We start from the raw sequence: 23,612 nt of genomic DNA, 5'->3' as shown, positions 1-23,612 counted from the left end.
CTGGACGCTCGGGTAAAGTTCAACTCGACGGCCGGTGGCCGGTCGGACGTACGTCGTGTACTCGTGGCGTGTGCTCGCCTAATCAATATCCGTCTTGCTAGAGAAGAAAAGGCTACATATGGCAGCATGGTTCACACATGTGAAAGTAGCTACTTTCTTCCGGTGGCGGATTGTGACGTGCAACAAAGGACGGGCCAATACCTTGCAATGCCTAGCAATAATATAGGCATGTTTAGTTAGAGAAACTTAAGATGGAGGCCGAGCTACACTTAGGTCTTTATTCTGAAACACTGGTATTCACATTTTAAAGTTTTAAAAAAATTAAAACAAAATTCTTGAGTTTGCCATTGACGTATACCATAAACATGTAAAATTTCAATACAAAACAACTTTTTATTTAAAGTTTGTCAGATTTTATCATTTTTGTGTAGCCTAAAATGCAAAATGTGTTATATCGAGATTTTACGGGTTTGTACATCATTGGCTATCTCTAAGATTTTTCCAGTTTTTTGAAACTTTGAATACAAATTTTAAATATTTGAAATGAAGAGCTACATGTAGCTTAACCTCCATTTGTCCACCCATAGATAAGTGGTCCTTCAGAAATTGTATCCTGGAATCATCATAGAATGACCATATAGTAATAGTATTATATATCTTCACTTGGAAAATATACTTCGTCCGTTCCGAAAAGGATATTCAACTTTTTACCATTTTGTTGACATCCTTTGTTGGATGGAAGAAGCATGTTATACAACATGAATCCTTTGTTTCATGTTGAGTTGGAGAGTGTCAACTATGTTGGTTAGCGCCTACTTGGAATGATGAGAAGAACAAAATAATTACTTAGGGAAAAGATAATTTGAGATTTTGGGGGTGGGGGGGGGGTGAAGTAGGGTTGTTGTAACAATGGGCGTGGGAAAACTGCTATGTGCACTACACCAGTGCGGCACTGCATGTTTTGTTTGGGCCACTGTGAGTCTACAACACATCGCAAAATAGCAGTGTCACGGCTCAAAGCTCAGGAAAAAAATCTCATAGCAAAACATGGACGGAGGGGCCAGATCTCACGGGTCATATATCAACGTGGCTATCTTTTGCAAGGTGGAAAACCGGCCGGGTCCAGTATGGTCTCCAAGATGGCCAGTTCTTTCTTCATCCCAAAATGTAAGCCGCCATTAGTTTTTGCTAGTTAACAACATGTAAGTTTGATTTCTACTTATAGCATATGTCAATAAAATTAGTACAAAGATATTTAAAATAAAAAATTAAATCTAATGCAACGATGTCATTTATACATATCGATTTATATGGTAATATATATTAACGTTTAAATTCGTGCATGAAAAATCCTGCAAAACAAAAATGTGTCTTATATTTTTTGGCGGAGGGGTATCGGGCCCAGGTCTTCGTGTCGGATCTAATTACTATCTGCAATCTAGAGTGGTTGCCAGTGTACGTGCTTCACTTTTTTTCACCCACTAAACGGCAATACGATGATTTATCAAATTACTAGCTACTACATCGGTACGTGTCTTTAAGATCCGTGCAGTTTCCGTTCAAGGTAAGCTAGTCCATTGCTCCCTCGGCGCACCGCCACACACATGGCAGATGCATGATAGCTACGCACCTTAACACTTCTCATGTTTTCCACAACTGCTAGAGTTTTTCCACAAGTTTTTTGGGTATAAAAGTATTTAGTGAGTTGAGTTGTCTGATACAAGGGGCAATCCATCATCCATACATACACTGACCTCTCTCCAACTCAATCCGGCCTGCCGGCCATTCTTATTGCCACCAGTACATTAATTAAACACACCAGTACTGTGGCTACTTATACTCCTTATCTAGGGGAGCGCTCCACAAGTTAACAAGCTTAACCGAGCACACGACGATCGACCATGGCCAAGAAGAAGCTGTCCCAGAGGCTCTTCGCCACTTTGCTCTCCATCATCTTCCATGGGAGGCCATGGCTCTCCAGCACCAGCAGCAAGGGCGGCAGCACCGCCGCCACATTCCCTTCCTCGCCCATGCGGCAAAACCACCACCGTCCCATGGCCGCTGGCAAGCTCGCCACCGAGCGAACGATCGTCGTCGACGTCGACGGTGGTCTCCTCCGGTCGTCGCCCTCGGGCCTCTTCCCCTACTTCATGCTCGTGGCGCTGGAGGCGGGAGGGTTCCTGCGCGGTGCCGTGCTCCTCCTCCTCTACCCTGTGCTCTGCTGCGTGGGCATACGCGGCGACACGGCGCTCAGGGTAATGGCCATGGCGGCCTTCTGCGGCCTCCGGGAGAGCCGGCTCCGCGCCGGCCGCGCCGTGCTGCCCAAGTGGTTCATGGAGGACGTCGCGGTGGACGGGTTCGAGGCGATGAGGGGCGCGCGGAGGAGGGTGTGCGTGACGAGTATGCCCAGGGTGATGGTGGACGGGTTCCTCAGGGAGTATCTCGGGGCGGAGGTGGTCGTCGGGAAGGGGATGAAGGTGCTATTTGGGTTCTACACCGGCCTGATGGAGGACGTAGAGGTGATCCTCGACTTGGAGGAGAAGAAGATCATGCTAGAGGGTGATGCAGTCGCCTTCTCTGGCTCCCTGGAATTTTTCAGACATCCTATCTCGCACTGTTGCAAGGTACTATCTTGCACAAATATGAAAAATTAGTAACTTGCATTTTATTTTGTTGCATTCATCCTAACCTTTCTACTATCCTTTCTATACATCTATAGATGTGGCAGACTCTATTTGTCACTTGGCTGTTTATCAATTTGTCATAAGTTGATTGTTGATTTTTCTTACCCACTCACAAGATGACACGTGGATATTTGATTGTTTTTTATTTCATTCATTTATAATATATATACATGTAATTTACAATATATATAGACATGTCATTTACATATGTATATATGTGTTAGCAATGTATATGCATGTAATTTACATTATTATTACATTGCTAGTAATAATTTACTAATTATTTGTAAATACTAGCGTAAATGGGCTGTAGTTTGTGCCAAATAACGGTTTGAGACACTAAAATGCTTGTGGCCCAATGCCAAAAAGAAAATTTACAAGTATTAGCGAATTAAAAAATACTTCCTCCAATCTTTTTTAATTGACTAAATCCGAGTTAATTAAAAGGGATTGGAGGGAGCACTTGATTGCTAAATAGCAAAAGTGATAGGTATTGGCATGCCACATGAGGAGTTTCACCATCTCAATTATTCCATACATTCACAATTACCTCGTGTTCTGAAATTAGTTATAGTTAAACTTTATAAAATTTGACTAGATATTTTAAAAAATATGAACATCTGCAATATAAAAGAATTGCACTAGAATCATTGTAAAGTATACTTAGTTATGAATTATATGCATTTGATATTATAAATATTGGCATAGTTTTCTTCTATTTTTGGTCAAATTTTACAAATTTTAACTTTGACTAAACCTAAAAGACCAAGATAATTACGAAAGGAGGGTGTAATTGCATTGCATTGTAGCTAGTAAAAAATCAGGCATATCTATATTCAAGGACGTACGTACACGTTGTTCAAACATTCCATCAGTCAAAGTAGTAGGTGCCGTACGCCATGACCGTGCAACCGTTTATACCGGAGTACTATACATGCATGACTTACCCTTTTTGCTAGCTCGTTCGTGGTAGTAACCAAATTCACGGCTAACAAACAAAGAGGTAGTACGATATACCTGTCACCTCTTGAATGAAACAGTTGGTCTCTCTTGCACAAGTTGCATGGTCACGAGGCGACTTACATGCAAAAGTTGCCGCGACAGTACCATCAAGCGGTTGGAGCTTATGTCCTCGTACGATAGTAGTAGTTATTTGGTATACGTAGACGTATGGTACTGTTATACAGAAACGTGTTTCTACGCGCATGCATGGGAAACCTGTGACCGTTTACTCTTGTGTATGTACTCACAAACAGGAGACGTACCACGTGAAGCCGGAGGACGGTGCCACGCGGCAGGCGCTGCCGAGGGGCAAGTACCCCAAGCCCATGGTGTTCCACGACGGCCGGCTCGCGTTCCGGCCCACCGCTGGCGGCACGCTCGCCATGTTCATGTGGCTCCCCTTGGGCGTCGCACTGGGCGCCGCCCGCCTCGCCGTCGCGCTCGTCGTGCCGTACAGGTACGCCACGCTCATCCTGGCCTCCACCGGCATGTCGTGGCGGCTCAAGGGGAACAGGCCGGGTCCCCCGCCGGGCCACGGCGGCGGCCGCGGGCAACTGTTCGTGTGCAACCACCGCACGCTCATCGACCCAGTGTACGTGTCGGTGGCGCTGGACCGGCAGGTGCGCGCCGTGTCCTACAGCCTCAGCCGCCTCTCGGAGCTCATCTCGCCGATCGGCCGCACCGTGCGGCTCACGCGCGACCGCGACAGCGACGGCGCTGCCATGGCGCGCCTCCTGGACCGCGGCGACCTCGTCGTCGTCTGCCCCGAGGGCACCACCTGCCGCGAGCCCTACCTGCTCCGCTTCAGCCCGCTCTTCGCCGAGCTCAGCGACGACGTCGTCCCGGTCGGCGTGGCCGTCGAGACGGCCATGTTCTACGCCACCACGGCCGGTGGGTTCAAATGCCTCGACGCGCTCTACTACATGGTCAACCCCAGGATGTGCTACACGGTGCAGTTCCTGGACCGGGTCTGCACCACGGCGGTCATGGGGAGGGAGGTGCACAGCAGGGACATGGCCAACATCGTGCAGAGGAAGATTGGGGACGCGCTCGGATACGGATGCACCATGCTCACCAGAAAGGATAAGTACCTCATGCTCGCCGGCAACGACGGTGTCGTCAAAGTCAACCACAGCTGCTCTGCTGCTCCTCCTGCTCCTATAGGGATCAAGAATATGTAACTGATTAGTCTGTTCTAGCTAGGCACCTCTTGGTCTTTCTTTTTTCTGTTATCCTGCTGCTAGCTAAATTTGCCGCCCGTTTTAGTTACAGTACCTTTTTGTATATGTTTGTCATGTACTGAAAGTCTGCAAAAAAGCAGTGATCTGATTGCATTCACTTGAACTTTTAAACACCACACATCATGATGATTGGCATTTGGGCGTCCTGTTTGTTCCTTTTGTAGCAACACTGAAACTTCCATTCATCTTGTCTTCACTTGCAACATTGCTAGATGTGTTTGGGGGTATTTTTAGGTATGTTCCTTGGATCTCGTTTGAGTCCTAACTCTTTTTGGCAGAGGTATGTTTGGCTTTACTTCATTTTCCTGGTGAAAGGCTCCACACTTCTTTCATCGGGGGCTGTTTGTTGGTCCATTTTGACAGGAAAAAAGTGACATTTGATGGTTATGTGTTGAGTCCCCTTCGGTGATAGTGTTCAGTATGTGCTCCTTCATTTTGTACCGGGCAGGTTTGCAAAGGAGGAGGACGGGAAGCAGCTCAATAATGGAGCGCGGCAAGTGATGCTGACGCCTACCAACATCCTGGCATCTTCTCAGGAGAATAGGAGAGTCAGAGATCTACTCCAAATTGCTTGTCCGTGATCAAAGACTGGCGTTTTGGACCCGGCAAAAAAAAAAGACTGGCGTTTTGGAATGCTGAATGATTTGTGGTTTGGTGATCTTGCTGCGCTATCCTCTGTCTAGCCTATGAGTTGTTGATCTTTGGGTTCCTGTAATTTGATACTATCTTTGTACTTGTCTTGACTCTTGCCAGTGCTGGCAGATTTTTGTCCCGTTCCCTTTTATTTGCATTTTAGAAAAACTTTGTAGTGAACAATGTGTTTTCCGTTATGCTAATAATGAAAAGGGGAGTAGCCCGATTTAAATGTTAACTGGCATCATTGTTTTAAAACCTTTTTTACAGTATGTCAGATAAGAACGTATTTACGTATGTTACATAAACTCCACCAAGATATGTAAGTCATTCCTTTTGTTTGCGTCACCTCTACTTAATACAGCAGATGTACATTTCTCTTTGATGATGAGCCACTAGCTGATGACAATCTTGGACAAGACGAAATGTGCATGTATGTGCAATTTGGCCTAGTGCCCTTCTTAATGTTTGCGGGCAGAGAATTTCGTTGAAGTGGACCATTTGGGGTCCCTAAAGATGGTTTATTGATAACAAAGACCTATATCTATAGTAGTAGTACTATATGTCCCAGCAAAAGTAAAGGGGTTACCTCAGAAGGTCAATTATCGCCAAAAATAATAATAATAAACTGATTTTGTATAATTGAAAATCTTAACCTGGGCTAGAAAAACACAACAGATAAATGCACTAGAAAGAAAAGTTAAAATGTGTCTGAAGCGCGTGTTGTTCTCTTTACCTCAGAAAGCCTGGTTATCACCCCAGAAAAAAGGCTGAACCCAAAATGTGCGTCTGCCGGGAGTCGAACCCGGGTCTATTGCTTGGAAGGCAATTATCCTAACCGTTGGACTACAGACGCTTGTTGCGTAATTTAACGGAAAGTCATAATACATATATATAAAAAGTCATTTTGATTGATCAATCACCCGCAGACCATGCCGGCTTGCCAAACACTTACAAAAAATGATGGTCGATGTTATCAGAGGAGCTAGGGGGAGAGACAAATGATCGCCGATACTACGTAGAGACGAGAGGATAGCCCTCCAGGCCCGGGACCGGCAGCCGTATCTCAATGTGGCCAGAGAACACGGTGGCGGGCTGGCGACAATCAGGAGGCGAGCAAGGCATTTAACGGCGACGCGTACGTGCGTGTAGCGCAATCATGCATGCCGAGTTAAGACGGCCATTGATTGGTTGGCTTCCTCCGCCGCGCATGTCCCGGCGAGCCGAGCATGCGCATCGCCCGCCGACAGCCACCTTCACATGCCCCCGACGGAACCAGCGCACCAGCCAGCCCCTTAGCGGCGTTGGACGTCATGGCATTGGCAAGATGGCACGGCGGCTCCAGTCAGGCCACCAACACCCTTCCTGTCCCCTCCCGATAACAGCAGTACTCGGCATGTTTGCTTAATGGCATGTCTGGAATGTGGAGTTCTCTTACGAAAATGGGTGACTTTGCCCGCCGGGAACACAAGGAGAAGAAGGAAAGACACGTGCTCCAGATGGAGAAACAAGTGGCATCGGTCAGCTGGTAGGAGGTACCTGACGGAACATAGCGAAATGCCACCAAATGTTCAGCGGCACAGCCTTGAATTCGGTGCGAACCAGAGAACTAGTACTACAACTGTATGAGTTGCATCAGTACTAGTCATCGGATCAGAGTGAAGGGCCGAGCAGTTTCAAGTGGAGTGAAGAAGGTCGGAAGGATCCCTGACTGGGACTGCTCGTCTGGTCCAGGCGAAACAGCAAGCCTGATTGCCAATCTGTGCTTACAATGCCAGCCGATTCCTTCTTGCTCGTACAGCTACATTTTAGGTAAATGACAAAGAGCTTATGTTGTACCAAGCGCGTTTGGTTGATGATTTGTTTCTGGACGAGCACTACTTTTTCTTCTTATTTTCTGCTACCAAGGAGAAAGAAGTTTATGAACTGTACAAAGGGAGGCAAGTTAAGAAGCGACTGCATCATCAAAAACAGGGGCCTTCCTTTGGCAAATGTGAAGGGACATCGGCAAATCTGGTTGCATACCTCCCAGAGCCGGACACTCAGTTATTATGGGAACGAAATAAGGTTGAGTGCTGCTGGACCAAAATGGCTGATGTACCAATATTAAATAATGATAATGATGCATCCAACGGTTTTAGCTTATCGGTGCAGCGTATCCTCCTCTGTTCTAGCTCCCTTGTAGAAATGCTATGATGATCTAACCAACACCAAGCTGGCTCTACATCATGAATGACATGCACATGACCAAGAAGTCTCGGATTCAAAAGCAAACGCTTCCGTAAACCAAACAAGGAATGACTCACCAAACGAAACTAACAAAATAAAGTTTCAACATTGTCGTCCAATATAGGCTATTCACAGGGATCCTTGCAGACTGCTTCCAGATTTCTGAAAGGTGAAGTTTCAACATTCTCCAAGAGAGGATAACAAAGTGAGATTTCTGAGCTCGGCTACATAAAGTTTCGACATTGTCCAAGAGAGGCTAACAAAGTGGCGCACAACAATTTATAGCTAGGTTTAAGTTATAATACTGAGAATCTTGTTGTGGGCCACCTCCTTCGGTTTTATGTGATGTAATAAAAGATATTTCTTTGCTGAGATCTGAATAAAGTGCGCCATTCCTTTCAAAAGAAAAACACACAATATTTCTCAAACCAACAACTCAGATTCTCAATGCAAAGAACCTGAAATTGCCCCCACAGCAAAAGGTGTTGGTTCATATATAGCATCGCCATCGGGAGTCTCCACTTAGCTTACATAGCTGTTTTTTCCTCACCATCTTAATACATCTAGCACAACGATATTATCGCTGGCCCCTTGATGCTACAGAGACCACTCGTTCACTGATCACATTCACCGCGGTATCGCATTTATGCTGGCTGTCAGTGTCAAATGACATTTTACATGTCAGGGCAGATGAAGCGGCAGGAGTGCATCTGGGTGCATTTTGGATCACTGGATCAACCAAATGAGTGAACTCGCCTTTTCCAGAAGCTACTTAAATATGGCACTGATGTCTTCTAACTTCTAAGCCAACAGCAACATGCATTTCAAGGCTGCTACATGATCCTAACTCGCTTGCAGTTTGGAGTGGCAGCATCTCTCACCCCTTTGCTTGTTACTGCATATGGTGTTGAAGCTACCGGAAGTGAAGGGGACTTATCAAGGTATGCACACCGCTCGTTGCCTTTCCAGTACAGAATCAGTCGGTTTGTGCACGAGTGGGACCAGCTGTCACCTGCACAATAGCATTGCATTCTGTTCATTTCCTGAACCAGGAACAGATTTCTACACAAATTACAAGTTCCTCTACAATCTGACTACACGATTCATGAAATATTCAGAGAAGATGGAACATCAAGCTATTGTGGAACCATAAAGATGTCCCAAACACCGAATAGAGATGCCCCACACATTCATAGATTATCATTGCTTTACTATTAACGATTCTACATGGAAACACATGTAATTCTCTGACATATGTAAAAGTCTGCCACCCTTATATCTGACAATTGTATGAGGTGCACAATTATATCTGATAATTGTATGAGTCTGCCTCCCTTACCATTCAGACTTATACAATTGCATGTGTTATATTGTACCATTTTGTTTAAGAAAATAATGTCATGTAAAGTATAATATTTTACTTTCAGTCACAAAACATTGAAGTTTCAACATTGACATTGTCTTTGAAACACAATTTCAGCGACCAACTATATTGTAATTGCATCATTATAGATGTACTTTTAAGACAACACTACAGATATAATTTTTATATTGATAATCTTAACATCATAAACATATTGTTGCTACAGATTAAAATAGTTCAATTGTCACATTCTAGGGTCACTTCCTTTGACCGGAGGTAGGTAAACTCACCACAGTATTATCAATGTGAGCTAAACGACTTGAGTTGAGCAGTACTGAATCTCGTATGTGATCAATAAAATATCTATTCTATAATATATATTTCAGAAAAAAACTGGGATTTTGACATTTCATCGATTCGACTACCTTAATCATTCAAAATTTATGCTCCAAACCACAAGTACAGCAAGAAAGTGTAATGTTCATAAGAAAATCATGGTGATAGCAAAGTAGCATTGTTGATTTCAGAAGTTTGAAGTATAGAACAACTAAAATCATAGGCATCGACAATGATTCAAAGGTAAAATTAGGAGTTATATTGTAAAGATAGGAAATGACCTAGAGCAAGAGTTAACTGAAACGATCCTTCTGTAAATTTGGTAGTTACTTGGTTCAACAAGACAACCTGCTCAAAGAAATTGATAAGTATGTTAGGCACATTGAGTTGCTTCTAGAGAAGATTACATATATACCATACCACTGAGAATTTGGTCAGATCCTGATATGCCACTCAAAAAATCCCAATTCTGAATAGACCGCTAAAATTTTGTGGCTGTTCCAAATATGAACCTACTGGCAGTTGACTGGGGGATGACTGTCAAATTTTTCTATATTGATTCAGGTACCTTTCCGTATTTTTTTTCATGTGCCTTCTTCTCTCCTGAACTCTCTCTGCTACCAAAGGATAAGAAATATATTTTGTGATGTATAAAAACATACCTACATACACATCTATTGGAGTGGCATAAATGGAAGTTGGCATGAAGGGCAACATCATCTTTTCAGCAGCTACTTGACTAGCAATAGTGGCATATTTTAAATTGGCTCAAAATTTACTTAGATCTGGATTTTTTGAGTGGCATTTTTTTCCGATAAAGGGCGCTTTATTACTCAAAAGGTTTAAACATTACACCCGGCCTCTGCATAACTAAGATGCACACGGCCATTTTTTTGAGTGGCATATCTTTAAGTGACCAAATTCTCAATGGTATACATTGAATTGTCTGTTGTTTCTAAAGTACCAAAGAAAGAATGGAACAAAATGAAACAATGTAGTACAAACACAGCAGATAAGGAAGGCAGAGATTGAGGAAAGAGGTGCAGTGTTGCCAAATCATGCAGGAAACAGCTACAGTAGTATTAAAGCAGGCCATACACAAATGGACATTAGCAGAGTTTCACCCAAAAAGTTATGTTCCCCTTCTAAATTATAACATTTACGTGCAAAAAAATCCATTTACTGGTACTGCCTCAGTATGAGAATAGACCCCAATTAATCTACATGAATTTGAGCTGCTACATGGTTTTCTCAGCTGAACTAGCACGACTTTTCATCAGTTTATTCATAGGCTAAAATTTGAACAGAAAAATAAGGAAAATGTGTACTATCATATTATATCAGCAACTGGAATAAAAGTATAGAATTTTTCAACAGGAAATATAGCTTCAGTTACCAATATGTCTAACAGAAGAGACCATAGGAGACAAGACCATGCAAATGTTGAGGATAAGTTCAAAGAAAATCTGAACTATCTGTCTACAAAGCCATCCACTCCGATAACAGTACCTACGCCAATGTCATAACATATGGTAGGAAGCTTACCGCCAAGTTATATGTCTTTGAAAGCTTCATCAACTTCAATGATAATCCACTGAGCACTCTAGTCCTCAAAGCCAGATCATCAAAATCTTGTCGAAAGTGGAAGGTAACACTATCAATTATAACTATTCTCACCTGTAAAGAAGAAAGAAAAGTAATGGTCATTGTGAAACACTGAACCAACTGCAGTAGATCCTATTAAGGGAAAGGGCAGAAAAATAATTTCTGCAAAAACGCAACTGCCAGAATAAACTCATCTTAAACCCAAATAGAGGTGAAGGACAAAACAATGAGCACAATTCAGGTCATCAAACTTGAAGAATAAATTGTTCAAGAATATTACATCTTTATGTTCTCCGAGGAATTTCTCCAGATAGTTTATCACCGCAATCTGTTCAGTGTAGCTGCATATTCGGAAGTAATAGATGCCAGACAGGAAACCCTCAGGCTGCAGATTTCCTTTGCCAGATGAAGCCTTGTGATGGTGGTGTGGAAAGTACTCCATTATGTCACTGATACACCCTTCGGCAATTTGATAGACACGCTCAACCATGAAACTGCCCTCTGTATCTGTTATGATGAAAGGAAATACTGTTACGAGTTTCTCAACAAGCACAGGATAGCAATTGTTTTCCTTGGCACCGCTATACCAATATAAACTGCTTTGCCGCCAAGGCCACCATAGTCTACTGGGATTTGGACGTTGATTGCTAGCTGAATCCTACAAATGTTGGTATTTAGTACGGTAATTTTCTTCTAAAATCGCATTGATTCCATACTAGATGTAACATACCCCAGTTGAGTTTTGCCGACTCCTGGAACACCACCTGAATAAAACTGGTAGCTGATTAGTCTAGTCAGCACAGGTATATCAATGAACATAAACCATTTTGTGTAAGCAAATCAACTGACAAAAATGAAAGGTGTCATTCATGCACAAGGTGATAACCAGATTAGAGCAAAGACTCACTAACCAACTAGAGTTAATCAGAACAGTAGACACAATTGACAGGGTTATCACTAGAAGACTGTAGGCCAGGAAAAAAGCTATGGAAACAAAGCTAAATGATTAACGGACTAAAAACTGTCCAGTTGATTATTTTGTTAACCAAGAACTCCTACTCCTCCCTTCTCATGAAAGATGTTAAGAAGGCACACCTATCTCAGTAACTTCTTTGCAGTGAATCCCTCCACCAAGTATGCCGTTGAGGTCACTGGAACCAGTACTGATGTGTTTCTGCGATTGCTCCTCGGATAGCATATCCCATGCATTTTGGGCTCCTGTGATGTATTTGCACGGGTGAGAACCAGTACTACTACAATCCATTTTTATACCAAGGATATATACAACATCAGAAAATCAAGAGCAACAAGTGCACGGGCTTGCAAATCGTGTGACTTGTTGGCAGCAGGACATATGACATATGGGTAGAGAATAAATTCACATATCGTTAGCTCGTTAAGAAAGGTCAATTAGATGAAATGTATCAACCTCGGGTAAATAATAAATCCATAAAAAAATACTTCTACAATTACCTTACTCGTGCCAAAAAGGGGAAAGAAATTGGCCATGTAATAAAACAGGACGAGCGAAGTCATTAACATGTTTTATAAGCAATGGCCAGTAATTAAGCGGCATCGTACAAGGAGTATTTTACCCTTGAGAACACCGGTAGGTTCCTCCGCTCCCTTGAACTTGTTGGCACCCTTAACGGCCTTGAGAATGTCAACAGACTCCTGGATCTCATTCTTCATATCTGTAAAGCAGGAGAGGATGTAGATGGTATCTGGGTGACCAAAAAATTGTGGAGCTTTGTTGGAGTTTAAGTAATCACTGGATGGCTAAATGCTCATACCTCGACCAAAATAGGCGGGGGCTAGGCGAGACGGAGCCGCGGAGAAGGACGGCGCTGCGGCCCGGCGGCGCAGGTGCACGGCAGAGGCCGGGGGAGGGGGCCTCGGACACAGGGAGGCAGGGAGCCGGCGAGGATGGCGTGGCGGAGCGCCCGTGCCTGACTGTCTGCTCAGGCTGGGAGGCGGGGAGCAAGGGTTCGTCGCCTCTCGCCTCGCGGGGTTCCTCCGTTCGGTTGATTTGTGGGAGAAAGCTAAACAGGAGGTGTTGGCTGGACCCGGGCCAAATCTGATCAATCGATCTCCGCAAACTCCAATTCCACTATTTGGGCCTCCACTTTGATATCCAATCGCCTGATATTCACTTTTTCCATTATTCTGCGTCAAATTTGAGGTATTAGAGCATCTCCAGCTGCGTCCCCAAAGCGTCCCCCAAAGAGATTTGGGGCGCACCGGACAAAAAATGCAATCCAGCCGCGTCCCCCAAAGCCGATTTTTGTCCGGCGCGGCCCGATACGGTGTCCGGCGCCCCGAGCCCGTCCCCGTTCCACAGGGGACGCACCGGGGACGCTGGACACAACGAAAAGCGAGGCGGGGAGTGGCGGGGTCAACTCGTCAGCGGCTCAGTGAAAAAATCGTCTCCCACTCCCGCCAAATCCCGCCGTATCGCGCCTATCCCGCCGCGCATTTCTGGCCTCCCCCGCCGCCAATTTATTTCTCCTTTCCCCGCCGCCGATTCATTTCTCCTTTCCCCGCTGATTCGTTTCTCCCTCCCGCCGTCCACCCGCCGCCGCTACCTTCTCCCCATTCCATGACGCCGCCGGTAGCCCCCAAGAAGATGGCCAAGAAAGCGGCCAAGAAGCCGCCGGACAATGCGACGAAAGGGGCGAAAGCTCCGTTCGCGAAGCCGCGGAAGGCGCCGGCCCCGAAGAAGAGGCCGGAAGGATTGACCGATGATCAGTGGCATGAAGACTGTCTGCGCCGGAAGATGTCGACGGCGGAGCGGAAAGGGCGGAGGGCGGCGGAGCAGGAGAAGAAGGCTCTGGCGGCGCGCCAGCACCACCACTTAATGGCCGGGTGTATCGCCGCCACAAACGCGAGCCCATATAGTACGAACGTGCCGGTGTACGTTCCGGGAGTCTTCTCTCCGTCGTCATCCGCCTTCTACAACGACGCCCCCTCCGGCACTCCCGGGTGCGTGACGCCTAACTTGTCGCCGCACTACCGGGGATGCGCTGCCGCATGGCGGCTTCAACCCCAACAACCTCTACTCCCCGGCGTACGAGCGGCGCGAGCCGGACCCGGTGTGGACGGCGACCCTTTCACCGGCCGCGGGGGGCCGCTCGAGTCCGACGGCGCCGGTGCTGAGGGTGCTGAGGAAGAGGAGGACGATGAAGAGGAGGGGGTGGAGGACGAGGACGACGACGAGGACGAAGAGGGCGGCGAGGAAGAAGACGGGGAGGGTGCCGGTGACGATGATCTCGTGGAGGTCGACGCGGACGGCGTGCAGAAGTAAAAGAAGAAGAAGGCGTCAGGCACACGAGGCCCCAAGTGGACGGCTTTGGAGGATCTTTGTCTGTGCGAGTCGTGGGCGACGGTGAGCCATGACTCCATCATCGGCGCCAACCAAAAACACGGGAAGTATTGGGCGAGAATCAAGGCCGAGTTCGATGAGCGCAAGCTCATCAAGGGCGACTACAACAAAGTGACAATGAAGAGGAGCCAAAAGGCAATGTCGACGCGATGGCCATCATCCAGGAGTCGGTGAACTCCTTCCATGGATACCATCGGGAATTACTGACCAGAGCCGAGAGCGGCGCCGACCTCTCCCAAATGGTACGACTCTTTCTTCCATAATCTGTACCGCCTACATTGTGTTCGATGAAATGATTCCGCTTCCTTTGGCTAGTTTGATAGGGCCATGGAGGTTTACGCGAGGAACTCGGATGGGCATAAGCCGTTCGCGATGATGCATTGCTATAGCAAGCTCAAAGGGAATGAGAAATGGCGGTTGACGCGCCTGTCGCTGTCCAAGGGGAAGGACGCCATTGATCTGGACGCGGCGTCGGCAACGTCGGCAGGGCGTCCTACTGGCAACAAGGCTGCCAAGGCCGCCTTGGCCGACGCCGCGTCGGGTGAGAAGACGCGAGCGTCGATCACGAAATGCCTCGCAGACGTCTCCTCGACCTTTCTCTCCCGCGCCAAAAAGAACGACGAAAGGTGGGCGGAGCTGCTCAAGAGGCAAGAGGAGAAGTTGGAGCTCAAAAAACGCAGGGACGACATGTCCCTGCTGAGAGCGTCGACAGAGGGAATGTCTCCCCGGACGCGGGCGGCGCACAACTTCTTCAAAGGCCAGATCCTCGACGACATCGAAGCCAAAATGGCGGCGGCCGACGCGGCGGCCGACGCGGCGGCCCATGAAGCGGCAGCGGCAGCAACTGCGGCGCAAGAGCCGGCTGCAGCGTCTTCGACTGCTACACCATCGTCGGCCTACGCGACGGCAGCGGAGGAGACGGAGCATGCACAGCACCAGGCAGATCGCGACGAGGTCGTCGTGATCGACGGGCCTGCGTCGACTCAGGATACGTCGCCGTCGATCAACCCCTTCTTCTAATTTAGCATGCACTATATGGTCTGTAATATGATCGCCGCTACTCTGATCGGCGGGAACGATCTCTTTTGAATGCAAAATTTGAATTTTTCATTGGGGGCGGCGTTTGGGGGACGCGGCTGGGGAGCGACGTCCCCCAAAGGCGGCACGAACAAAACACGTCCCCTAAACGCTCAATCCGGCGCGGTTTGGGGGACGCGACTGGAGATGCTCTTAATTTTCTATATATTTTTTTACGTAAAGCCATGTGCGGTAAATAATAAACCTAGGGGTTCATCGACTCAGTTACTAAGCATCCCTAGCAAGCTCGTGTGTCACCTGATTGGCCTCCCTCTTACACAGCTCTATTGATCAAAACTCTCCAAAGAATGTTATAGACCTCCTATATTACCGCTAATCAGGCTGCCGAAAATCCCCTGTTCTTTATTGTATCTACTACCTGCATGTAACTAGTGGATAATAAAAATGTTACTTCAAGATTGGCCAACAACTAATCCTTCTCTCAAGGCATACGATTTCATCCACATTGAACATAAGCCTTCCCTACGGTGGCTTCTTCCACCCCTCGCTCAACATGCATTTGGTTTCTTTCTTTTCAACAAATAATTCTTCGTAAGAAGAGTTATATTATATTCATGTTTTATATTGTTTTAGGGATTTTTCAATGATAGTCCTTTATTTTGGTTATAACTATGCAGAACAGGAAATCCATGTTTGTGTATTTTTTATTTTCACGGATCTATACAAAGTTAAATGGATCTAGGATTTTTTGAGGATTAATATTTCATGAAGATGAACATTTTGGAGTCTTGGAATCTCATGAATGAATGTCCGAAGGACAAACGAGCATGGGTGGTGCGGCCACCACCCCTGGCCGCGCCACACCATCTCTTTCCCTCCTCGAGTGTCTGCAACCGTCCATACAAAGCCCTACCTGGTTGTCTTGACATGAAAATGCCTATATAAAGGTTACCTGATGCATCTCGGAAAGGAGGCAGAGCGTAACATAGAAACACCTAAATAGAGTTAGAACGAATGAAGATTGGAGGGGGGACCTCTATCGGTGGGATATCAACCCTCTCCGAGATCTACATCAACACCACCAAGATGAAGAGGGAGTAATCGACCTCTGGACTATGGTTTTGTGGAAGTAGCTTGATCTATATCTCTCTTGTTATATGAATGATTTAGTACCATATGAGCTGCCCAACATGATTATGATCGTCTATGTAATTCCCTTGTGGTGGACCTCGATTCGATGAGTTGATATTAAGATTGGATTCTCTTATGTGTGAGATGTATGAGTAGATTCATATTATGTACCCTTTCTTTAGTACTTGTTTTGATCCAACTTGTATGAGAGAATATGTGTGGAGGAACGTGTGTATTAGATGGAGTAACATGATGGTGGTGATTGAATAGTGACACCAAATTCATGATCTACTATGATTTTTACCTTTCTTTTGTTACCTCACTAGGGATTAAGTGAATGCATGTGCTATAGTTTCATCTAGTGACAATCTGAGTGATCTAGTTTGTTCAAAGTAGCATATTTAATATTCAAACATCATGTCATAGTACCTAAGGCAATACTCTGTTTATTCTTAATTCTATATTGTATGGAGTTTTTCCTTTCTGGAGGAGTATAACAGAGATGTGTTGCATCATCTCTATATATGTTAGTACGCGATGCCCATATGAATGCTTATTATATCGATTGTGAATTGTTTTATGTCCATTGCACCTTTATGAGACAACGACATGTGAAACCATGAACCCCGATCCATTTTCTATCATAAGAAACACCTTTACATTGGTTTTATCATCCCTTACATTTCCAGTACTTATTAATTTCAAAAATACAAAAAAATACTTTACTATTAGCAAATCCAACTAAAAATCCAAAAACACCTTTACTATATTGTTTTTACTTTATTTCCTAGTGATAGATTGTTTTTAATTTTCATTTCTTTGCAAGTTTATTTCAGTTTACTTACACAAAACCTTGTACTTGACAACCACACAATGGAGTTGCGAACACAAGGCATTACATTTTATTTTTTAGATTGTTTGAAGAGGAAGAGGAGGGAAGTTCTTCACCAATTCTCCAAGAGTTCGATATAAACCCTCGAGTCATCCTTGTGGGGAAAAGACGTTTTCTAGAACACCCTGCACTTGGAATTCCAATGAGTTGGTACACAAGGAGTTGTTGCCATCCGATGCATCTAAAATGCATACATAAACTTTGTAGTTTATTGCCACATATTCCTTCATATTTGCATCTCATATAAGGTTATATCAATATTTTATATTGTTTTGGGGGATTTTCCAATGATCCCCTTTATTTTAATTATAACTATGCAGAACATGAATCTACTAGTTTGTGTATTTTTTTCTACTTTCAGGGACCTATATGGAGTCGAATGGAGAGGATCAATATTTTATGAAGGCTGATGATATGAAGCTTTGAAATCACGCAAACGGAGAAAGCAGGAGGCCCAAAATCCTACAAGTGGCATGATACGTCTCAAACGTATTTATAATTTCTTATGTTCCATGCTAGTTTTATGACAATACTCACATGTATTATATACACTTTATATCATTTTGATGCATTTTCCGGCACTAACCTATTAACAAGATGCTGAAGCGCCAGTTCCTGTTTTCTGCTATTTTTGGTTTCAGAAATCTTACACAGGAAATATTCTCGAAATTGGACGAAACAAAAGCCCACGGTCTTATTTTCCACGGAGCCTACCAGAACACCGAAAGAAATACGGAGAGGGGCCAAGGGGGCCCCACACCACCTGGTGGCGTGGCCAGGAGGGGGGCGCGCCCAGCTATGGGGTGGGCCCCTCGGCCGCCCTCCGACTCTGCCCTTTCGCCTATTTATTCTCTCCGTCGGTAAAACCCTAGTACCGAGAGCCACGATACGAGAAAAGTTATTGTGACGCTGCTGGCGTGTAGTTGACACACGTCTGTTGGAAACCCCAAGAGGAAGGTGTGATGCGTACAGCAGCAATCTTTCCCTCAGTAAAAAACCAAGGTTATCGAACCAGTAGGAGTCAAGGAACATGTGAAGGTTGTTGGTGATGGAGTGTAGTGCGGCGCAACACCAGGGATTCCGGCGCCAACGTGGAACCTGCACAACACAATCACAATACTTTGCCCCAACTTAACAGTGAGGTTGTCAATCTCACCGGCTTGCTGTAAACAAAGGATTAAACGTATGGTGTGGAAAATGATGTTTGTTTGTGAAGAACACTAAAGAACAGAGTTTGCAGTAGATTGTATTTCAGATGTAAAAGAATGGACCGGGGTCCACAGTTCACTAGTGGTGTCTCTCCGATAAGATAAATAGCATGTTGGGTGAATGAATTACAGTTGGGCAATTGACAGATAGAGAGGGCATAACAATGCACATACATATCACGATGACTACTATGAGATTTAATCAGGGCATTACGACAAAGTACATAGACCGCTATCCAGCATGCATCTATGCCTAAAAAGTCCACCTTCGGGTTAGCATCCGCACCCCTTCCGGTATTAAGTTGCAAACAACGGACAATTGCATTAAGTATGGTGCGTAATGTAATCAACACAAATATCCTTAGACAAAGCATTGATGTTTTATCCCTAGTGGCAACAGCACATCCACAACCTTAGAACTTTCCGTCACTCGTCCCAGATTCAATGGAGGCATGAACCCACTATCGAGCATAAATACTCCCTCTTGGAGTTACAAGTATCAACTTGGCCAGAGCCTCTACTAGCAACGGAGAGCATGCAAGAACATAAACAACATATATATGATAGATTGATAATCAACTTGACATAGTATTCCATATTCATCGGATCCCAACAAACACAACATGTAGCATTACAAATAGATGATCTTGATCATGATAGGCAGCTCACAAGATCTAACATGATAGCACAATGAGGAGAAGACAACCATCTAGCTACTGCTATGGACCCATAGTCCAGGGGTGAACTACTCACACATCAATCCGGAGGCGATCATGGTGATGAAGAGTCCTCCGGGAGATGATTCCCCTCTCCGGCAGGGTGCCGGAGGCGATCTCCTGAATCCCCCGAGATGGGATTGGCGGCGGTGGCGTCTCTGGAAGGTTTTCCGTATCGTGGCTCTCGGTATAGGGGTTTTCACGACGAAAGCTATAAGTAGGCGGAAGGGCAGAGTCGGAGGGCTGACGAGGGGCCCACACCATAGGGCGGCGCGGGCCCCCCTCTGGCCACGCGGCCCTATGGTGGCGGCGCCTCGTCGCCCCACTTCGTATCCCTTTTGGTCTTCTGGAAGCTTCGTGGAAAAATAAGACCCTGGGCGTTGATTTCGTCCAATTCCGAGAATATTTCCTTTGTAGGATTTCTGAAACCAAAAACAGCAGAAAACATCAACTGGCTCTTCGGCATCTCGTCAATAGGTTAGTGCCGGAAAATGCATAATAATGACATAAAGTGTGTATAAAACATGTGAGTATCATCATAAAAGTAGCATGGAACATAAGAAATTATAGATACGTTTGAGACGTATCAAGCATCCCCAAGCTTAGTTCCTACTCACCCTCGAGTAGGTAAACGATAACAAGGATAATTTCTGAAGTGGCATGCTATCATAATCTTGATCAATACTATTGTAAAGCATATGAGATGAATGAAGTGATTCGAAGCAATGGTAAAGACAATGAATAAACAACTGAATCATATAGCAATGACTTTTCATGAATAGTACTTTCAAGACAAGCATCAATAAGACTTGCATAAGAGTTAACTCATAAAGCAATAAATTCTTAGTAGAGAGTTTTGAAGCAACACAAAGGAAGATATAAGTTTCAGCAGTTGCTTTCAACTTCAACATGTTTATCTCATGGATAATTGTCAACACAAAGTAATATAACAAGTGCAATAGGTAAACATGTAAGAATCAATGCACACAGTTCACACAAGTGTTTGCTTCTAAGATAAGAAGAAGTAGGTAAACTGACTCAACAATAAAGTAGAAGAAAGGCCCTTCGCAGAGGGAAGCATGGATTACTATTTTTGTGCTAGAGCTTTTCATTTTGAAAACATAGAAACAATTTTATCAACGGTAGTAATAAATCATATGTGTTATGTATAAGACATCCTATAAGTTGCAAGTCTCATGCATAGATTACCAATAGTGCTCGCACCTTGTCCTAATTAGCTTGGATTTACATGGATTATCATTGCATAACATATGTTTCAACCAAGTGTCACAAAGGAGTACCTCCATGCCGCCTGTACAGAGGTCTAAGGAGAAAGTTCGCATTGGATTTCTCGCTTTCGATTATTCTCAACTTAGACATCCATACCGGGACAACATAGACAACAGATAATGGACTCCTCTTTAATGCATAAGCATTCAACAATAGATAATATTCTCATAAGAGATTGAGGATTGATGTCCAAACTGAAACTTCCACCATGATTCATGGTTTTAGTTAGCGGCCCAATGTTCTTCTCTAACAATATGCATACTCAAACCATTTGATCATGATAAACCACCCTTACTTCAGACAAGACGAACATGCATAGCAACTCACATGATATTCAACAAAGGTGTAATAGTTGGTGGCGTCCCCAGAAACATGGTTACTGCTCAACAAGCAACTTATAAGAAATAAGATACATAAGCTACATATTCTTTACCACAATAGTTTTTAAGGCTATTTTCCCATGAGCTATATATTGCAAAGACAAGGAATGAAATTTTAAAGGTAGCACTCAAATAATTTACTTTGGAATGGCAGAGAAATACCATGTAGTAGGTAGGTATGGTGGACACAAATGGCATAGTTTTTGGCTCAAGGATTTGGATGCACGAGAAGTAATCCCTCTCAATACAAGGCTTAGGCTAGCAACGTTGTTTGAAGCAAACTCAAGTATAAACCGGTACAGCAAAACTTACATCAGAACATATTGCAAGCATTATAAGACTCTACATTGTCTCCTTGTTGTTCAAACACCTCACCAGAAAATATCTAGACTCTAAGAGACCAATCATGCAAACCAAATTTTAACAAGCTCTATGTAGTTCTTCATTAATAGGTGCAAAGTACATGTTGCAAGAGCTTAAACATTATCTATATGAGCACAACAATTGCCAAGTATCAAATTATTCAAGACATTATACTGATTACCACATGAAGCATTTTCTGTTTCCAACCAAATAACAATGAACGAAGCAGTTTCAACCTTCGCCATGAACATCAAAAAGTAAAGCTAAGAACACATGTGTTCATATGTAACAGCGGAGCGTGTCTCTCTCCCAAACAAGGAATGCTAGGATCCGATTTTATTCAAACAAAAACAAAAACAAAAACAAAAACAAACAGACGCTCCAAGTAAAGCACATAAGATGTGACGGATAAAAATATAGTTTCACTAGAGGTGACCTGATAAGTTGTCGATGAAGAAGGGATGCCTTGGGCATCCCCAATCTTAGATGCTTGAGTCTTCTTTAAATATGTAGGGATGAACCACGGGGGCATCCCCAAGCTTAGACTTTTCACTCTTCTTGATCATATTGTATCATCCTCCTCTCTTGACCCTTGAAAACTTCCTCCACACCAAACTCAAAACAAACTCATTAGAGGGTTAGTGCATAATCAAAAATTCACATATTCAGAGGTGACATAATCATTCTTAACACTTCTGGACATTGCACAAAGCTACTGAAAGTTAATGGAACAAAGAAATCCATCAAACATAGCAAAACAGGCAATGCGAAATAAAAGGCAGAATCTGTCAAAACGGAACAGTCCGTAAAGACGAATTTGTCTGGGGCACTTAACTTGCTCAGATGAAAAAGCTCAAATTGAATGAAAGTTGCGTACATATCTGAGGATCACGCACGTAAATTGGCAGATTTTTCTAAATTACCTACAGACGGGGCTGCTTAATTTCGTGACAGTAAGAAATCTGTTTCTGCGCAGTAATCCAAATCTAGTATCAACCCTACTATCAAAGACTTTACTTGGCACAACAATGCAATAAAATAAAGATAAGGAGAGGTTGCTACAGTAGTAACAACTTCCAAGACTCAAATATAAAATAAAAGTGCAGAAGTAAAATAATGGGTTGTCTCCCATAAGCGCTTTCCTTTAACGCCTTTCAGCTAGGCGCAGAAAGTGTGAATCAAGTATTATCAAGATATGAAGCATCAACAGAGGGGTTTGGATTTTTCTCAACTATGCATTGTATCTTATCTATGTAAGTTTCAGAGGCCCCTTTTTCATTACTCTTAGGCTTGCTATTCTCATCAAACAAATTTTCAGGAACAATCCAATCATAATTCTTTTCTAGTGCCTTGCACATTCCTAAGAGCTTGCAAGGTATTGATGTCTTAATCTCTCCTTCACAATTAACTTTATTAGTGTACTTTAATCTATCTTTTTCCATTTTTTCAAGGGTACTAGCAAAATTGGTATAAAAGCCAAGCATCTTATATTTAATAAAGATTTTTCTAGCTTCTCTTGCTACATCACCAAATTCTTTAAGAAGGGTTTCTAAGACAAAATCTTTCTTTTCTCCTTCCTCCATATCACAGAGTGTAAGAAACATATGTTGCATTACGGGGTTAAGATTAACAAATCTAGCTTCCAACATGTGTACTAAAGAAGCAGCAGCAATTTCATAAGTAGGAGCAAGTTCTACCAAGTGTCTATCTTCAAAATCTTCAACCGTACTAACATGAGTGAAAAAATCTTATATATTATCTCTTCCAATGATAGACCCTTGTCCTACCGGTATATCTTTCAGAATGTATTTAGGAGGAAACATGATGAATTAAACAAAAGGTAAATAAAGTAAATGCAAGTAACTAATTTTTTTGTGTTTTTAATATAGAGAACGCTAACAAGACAATAAATAAAGTAAAGAAAGTAACTATTTTTTTGTATATTTGATATAGAGAACAAACAAAGCAGTAAATAAAATAAAGTAAAGCAAGACAAAAACAAAGTAAAGAGATTGGATGTGGGAGACTCCCTTGCAGCGTGTCTTGATCTCCCCGGCAACGGCGCCAGAAAATATCTTGCTGGCGTGTAGTTGACACACGTCTGTTGGGAACCCCAAGA

At 43.9% G+C, this 23,612-nt stretch overlaps 2 protein-coding genes and 1 non-coding gene across 4 annotated transcripts; 1 reads left to right on the top strand and 2 right to left on the bottom strand.

Moving 5' to 3' along the window:
- Positions 1 to 1,739: 1,739 nt before the first annotated feature.
- LOC124667252 (probable glycerol-3-phosphate acyltransferase 3) lies at positions 1,740 to 5,062 on the top strand. Its single transcript, XM_047204555.1, has 2 exons — positions 1,740 to 2,624; positions 3,941 to 5,062. The coding sequence occupies exons 1-2, from the start codon at positions 1,902 to 1,904 to the stop codon at positions 4,865 to 4,867; spliced, it is 1,650 nt and encodes a 549-aa protein (XP_047060511.1). The 5' UTR covers positions 1,740 to 1,901; the 3' UTR covers positions 4,868 to 5,062.
- Positions 5,063 to 6,344: 1,282 nt separating this feature from the next.
- Positions 6,345 to 6,416, bottom strand: TRNAG-UCC. The gene has a single exon. It is a non-coding gene; the product is annotated as a tRNA-Gly (tRNA).
- A 1,850-nt stretch (positions 6,417 to 8,266) lies between these two features.
- LOC124665944 (DNA repair protein RAD51 homolog 3-like) lies at positions 8,267 to 12,974 on the bottom strand. Of its 2 annotated transcripts, none has more exons than XM_047203299.1 (9): positions 12,887 to 12,974; positions 12,689 to 12,787; positions 12,189 to 12,311; positions 11,824 to 11,867; positions 11,681 to 11,744; positions 11,374 to 11,600; positions 11,034 to 11,165; positions 9,770 to 9,836; positions 8,267 to 8,801 (listed from the first exon to the last, which is right to left on the bottom strand). In XM_047203299.1, the coding sequence occupies exons 2-9, from the start codon at positions 12,783 to 12,785 to the stop codon at positions 8,623 to 8,625; spliced, it is 933 nt and encodes a 310-aa protein (XP_047059255.1). In that variant the 5' UTR covers positions 12,786 to 12,787; positions 12,887 to 12,974; the 3' UTR covers positions 8,267 to 8,622. The 2 variants fall into 2 exon arrangements, with proteins under 2 accessions (XP_047059255.1, XP_047059256.1); XM_047203300.1 differs by having other exon boundaries at positions 11,681 to 11,751; positions 11,824 to 11,857.
- Positions 12,975 to 23,612: the final 10,638 nt, after the last annotated feature.

This window comes from Lolium rigidum, chromosome 6 (assembly GCF_022539505.1).
Source record: "Lolium rigidum isolate FL_2022 chromosome 6, APGP_CSIRO_Lrig_0.1, whole genome shotgun sequence".
Classification (NCBI taxonomy): domain Eukaryota; kingdom Viridiplantae; phylum Streptophyta; class Magnoliopsida; order Poales; family Poaceae; genus Lolium; species Lolium rigidum.
This window is presented reverse-complemented; position numbering and strand designations above follow the sequence as displayed.

Coding starts and splice junctions, on each gene's coding strand:
- LOC124665944 (XM_047203299.1), bottom strand. CDS start 12,785: ATGAAGAATGAGATCCAGGAGTCTGTTGACATTCTCAAGGCCGTTAAG. Junction 11,601..11,680: donor CGGCAAAGCAGTTTATATTG/GTATAGCGGTGC, acceptor TCATCATAACAG/ATACAGAGGGCAGTTTCATG. Junction 9,837..11,033: donor CAAAGACATATAACTTGGCG/GTAAGCTTCCTA, acceptor TTCTTTGAGCAG/GTTGTCTTGTTGAACCAAGT.
- LOC124667252 (XM_047204555.1), top strand. CDS start 1,902: ATGGCCAAGAAGAAGCTGTCCCAGAGGCTCTTCGCCACTTTGCTCTCC. Junction 2,625..3,940: donor CTATCTCGCACTGTTGCAAG/GTACTATCTTGC, acceptor ACTCACAAACAG/GAGACGTACCACGTGAAGCC.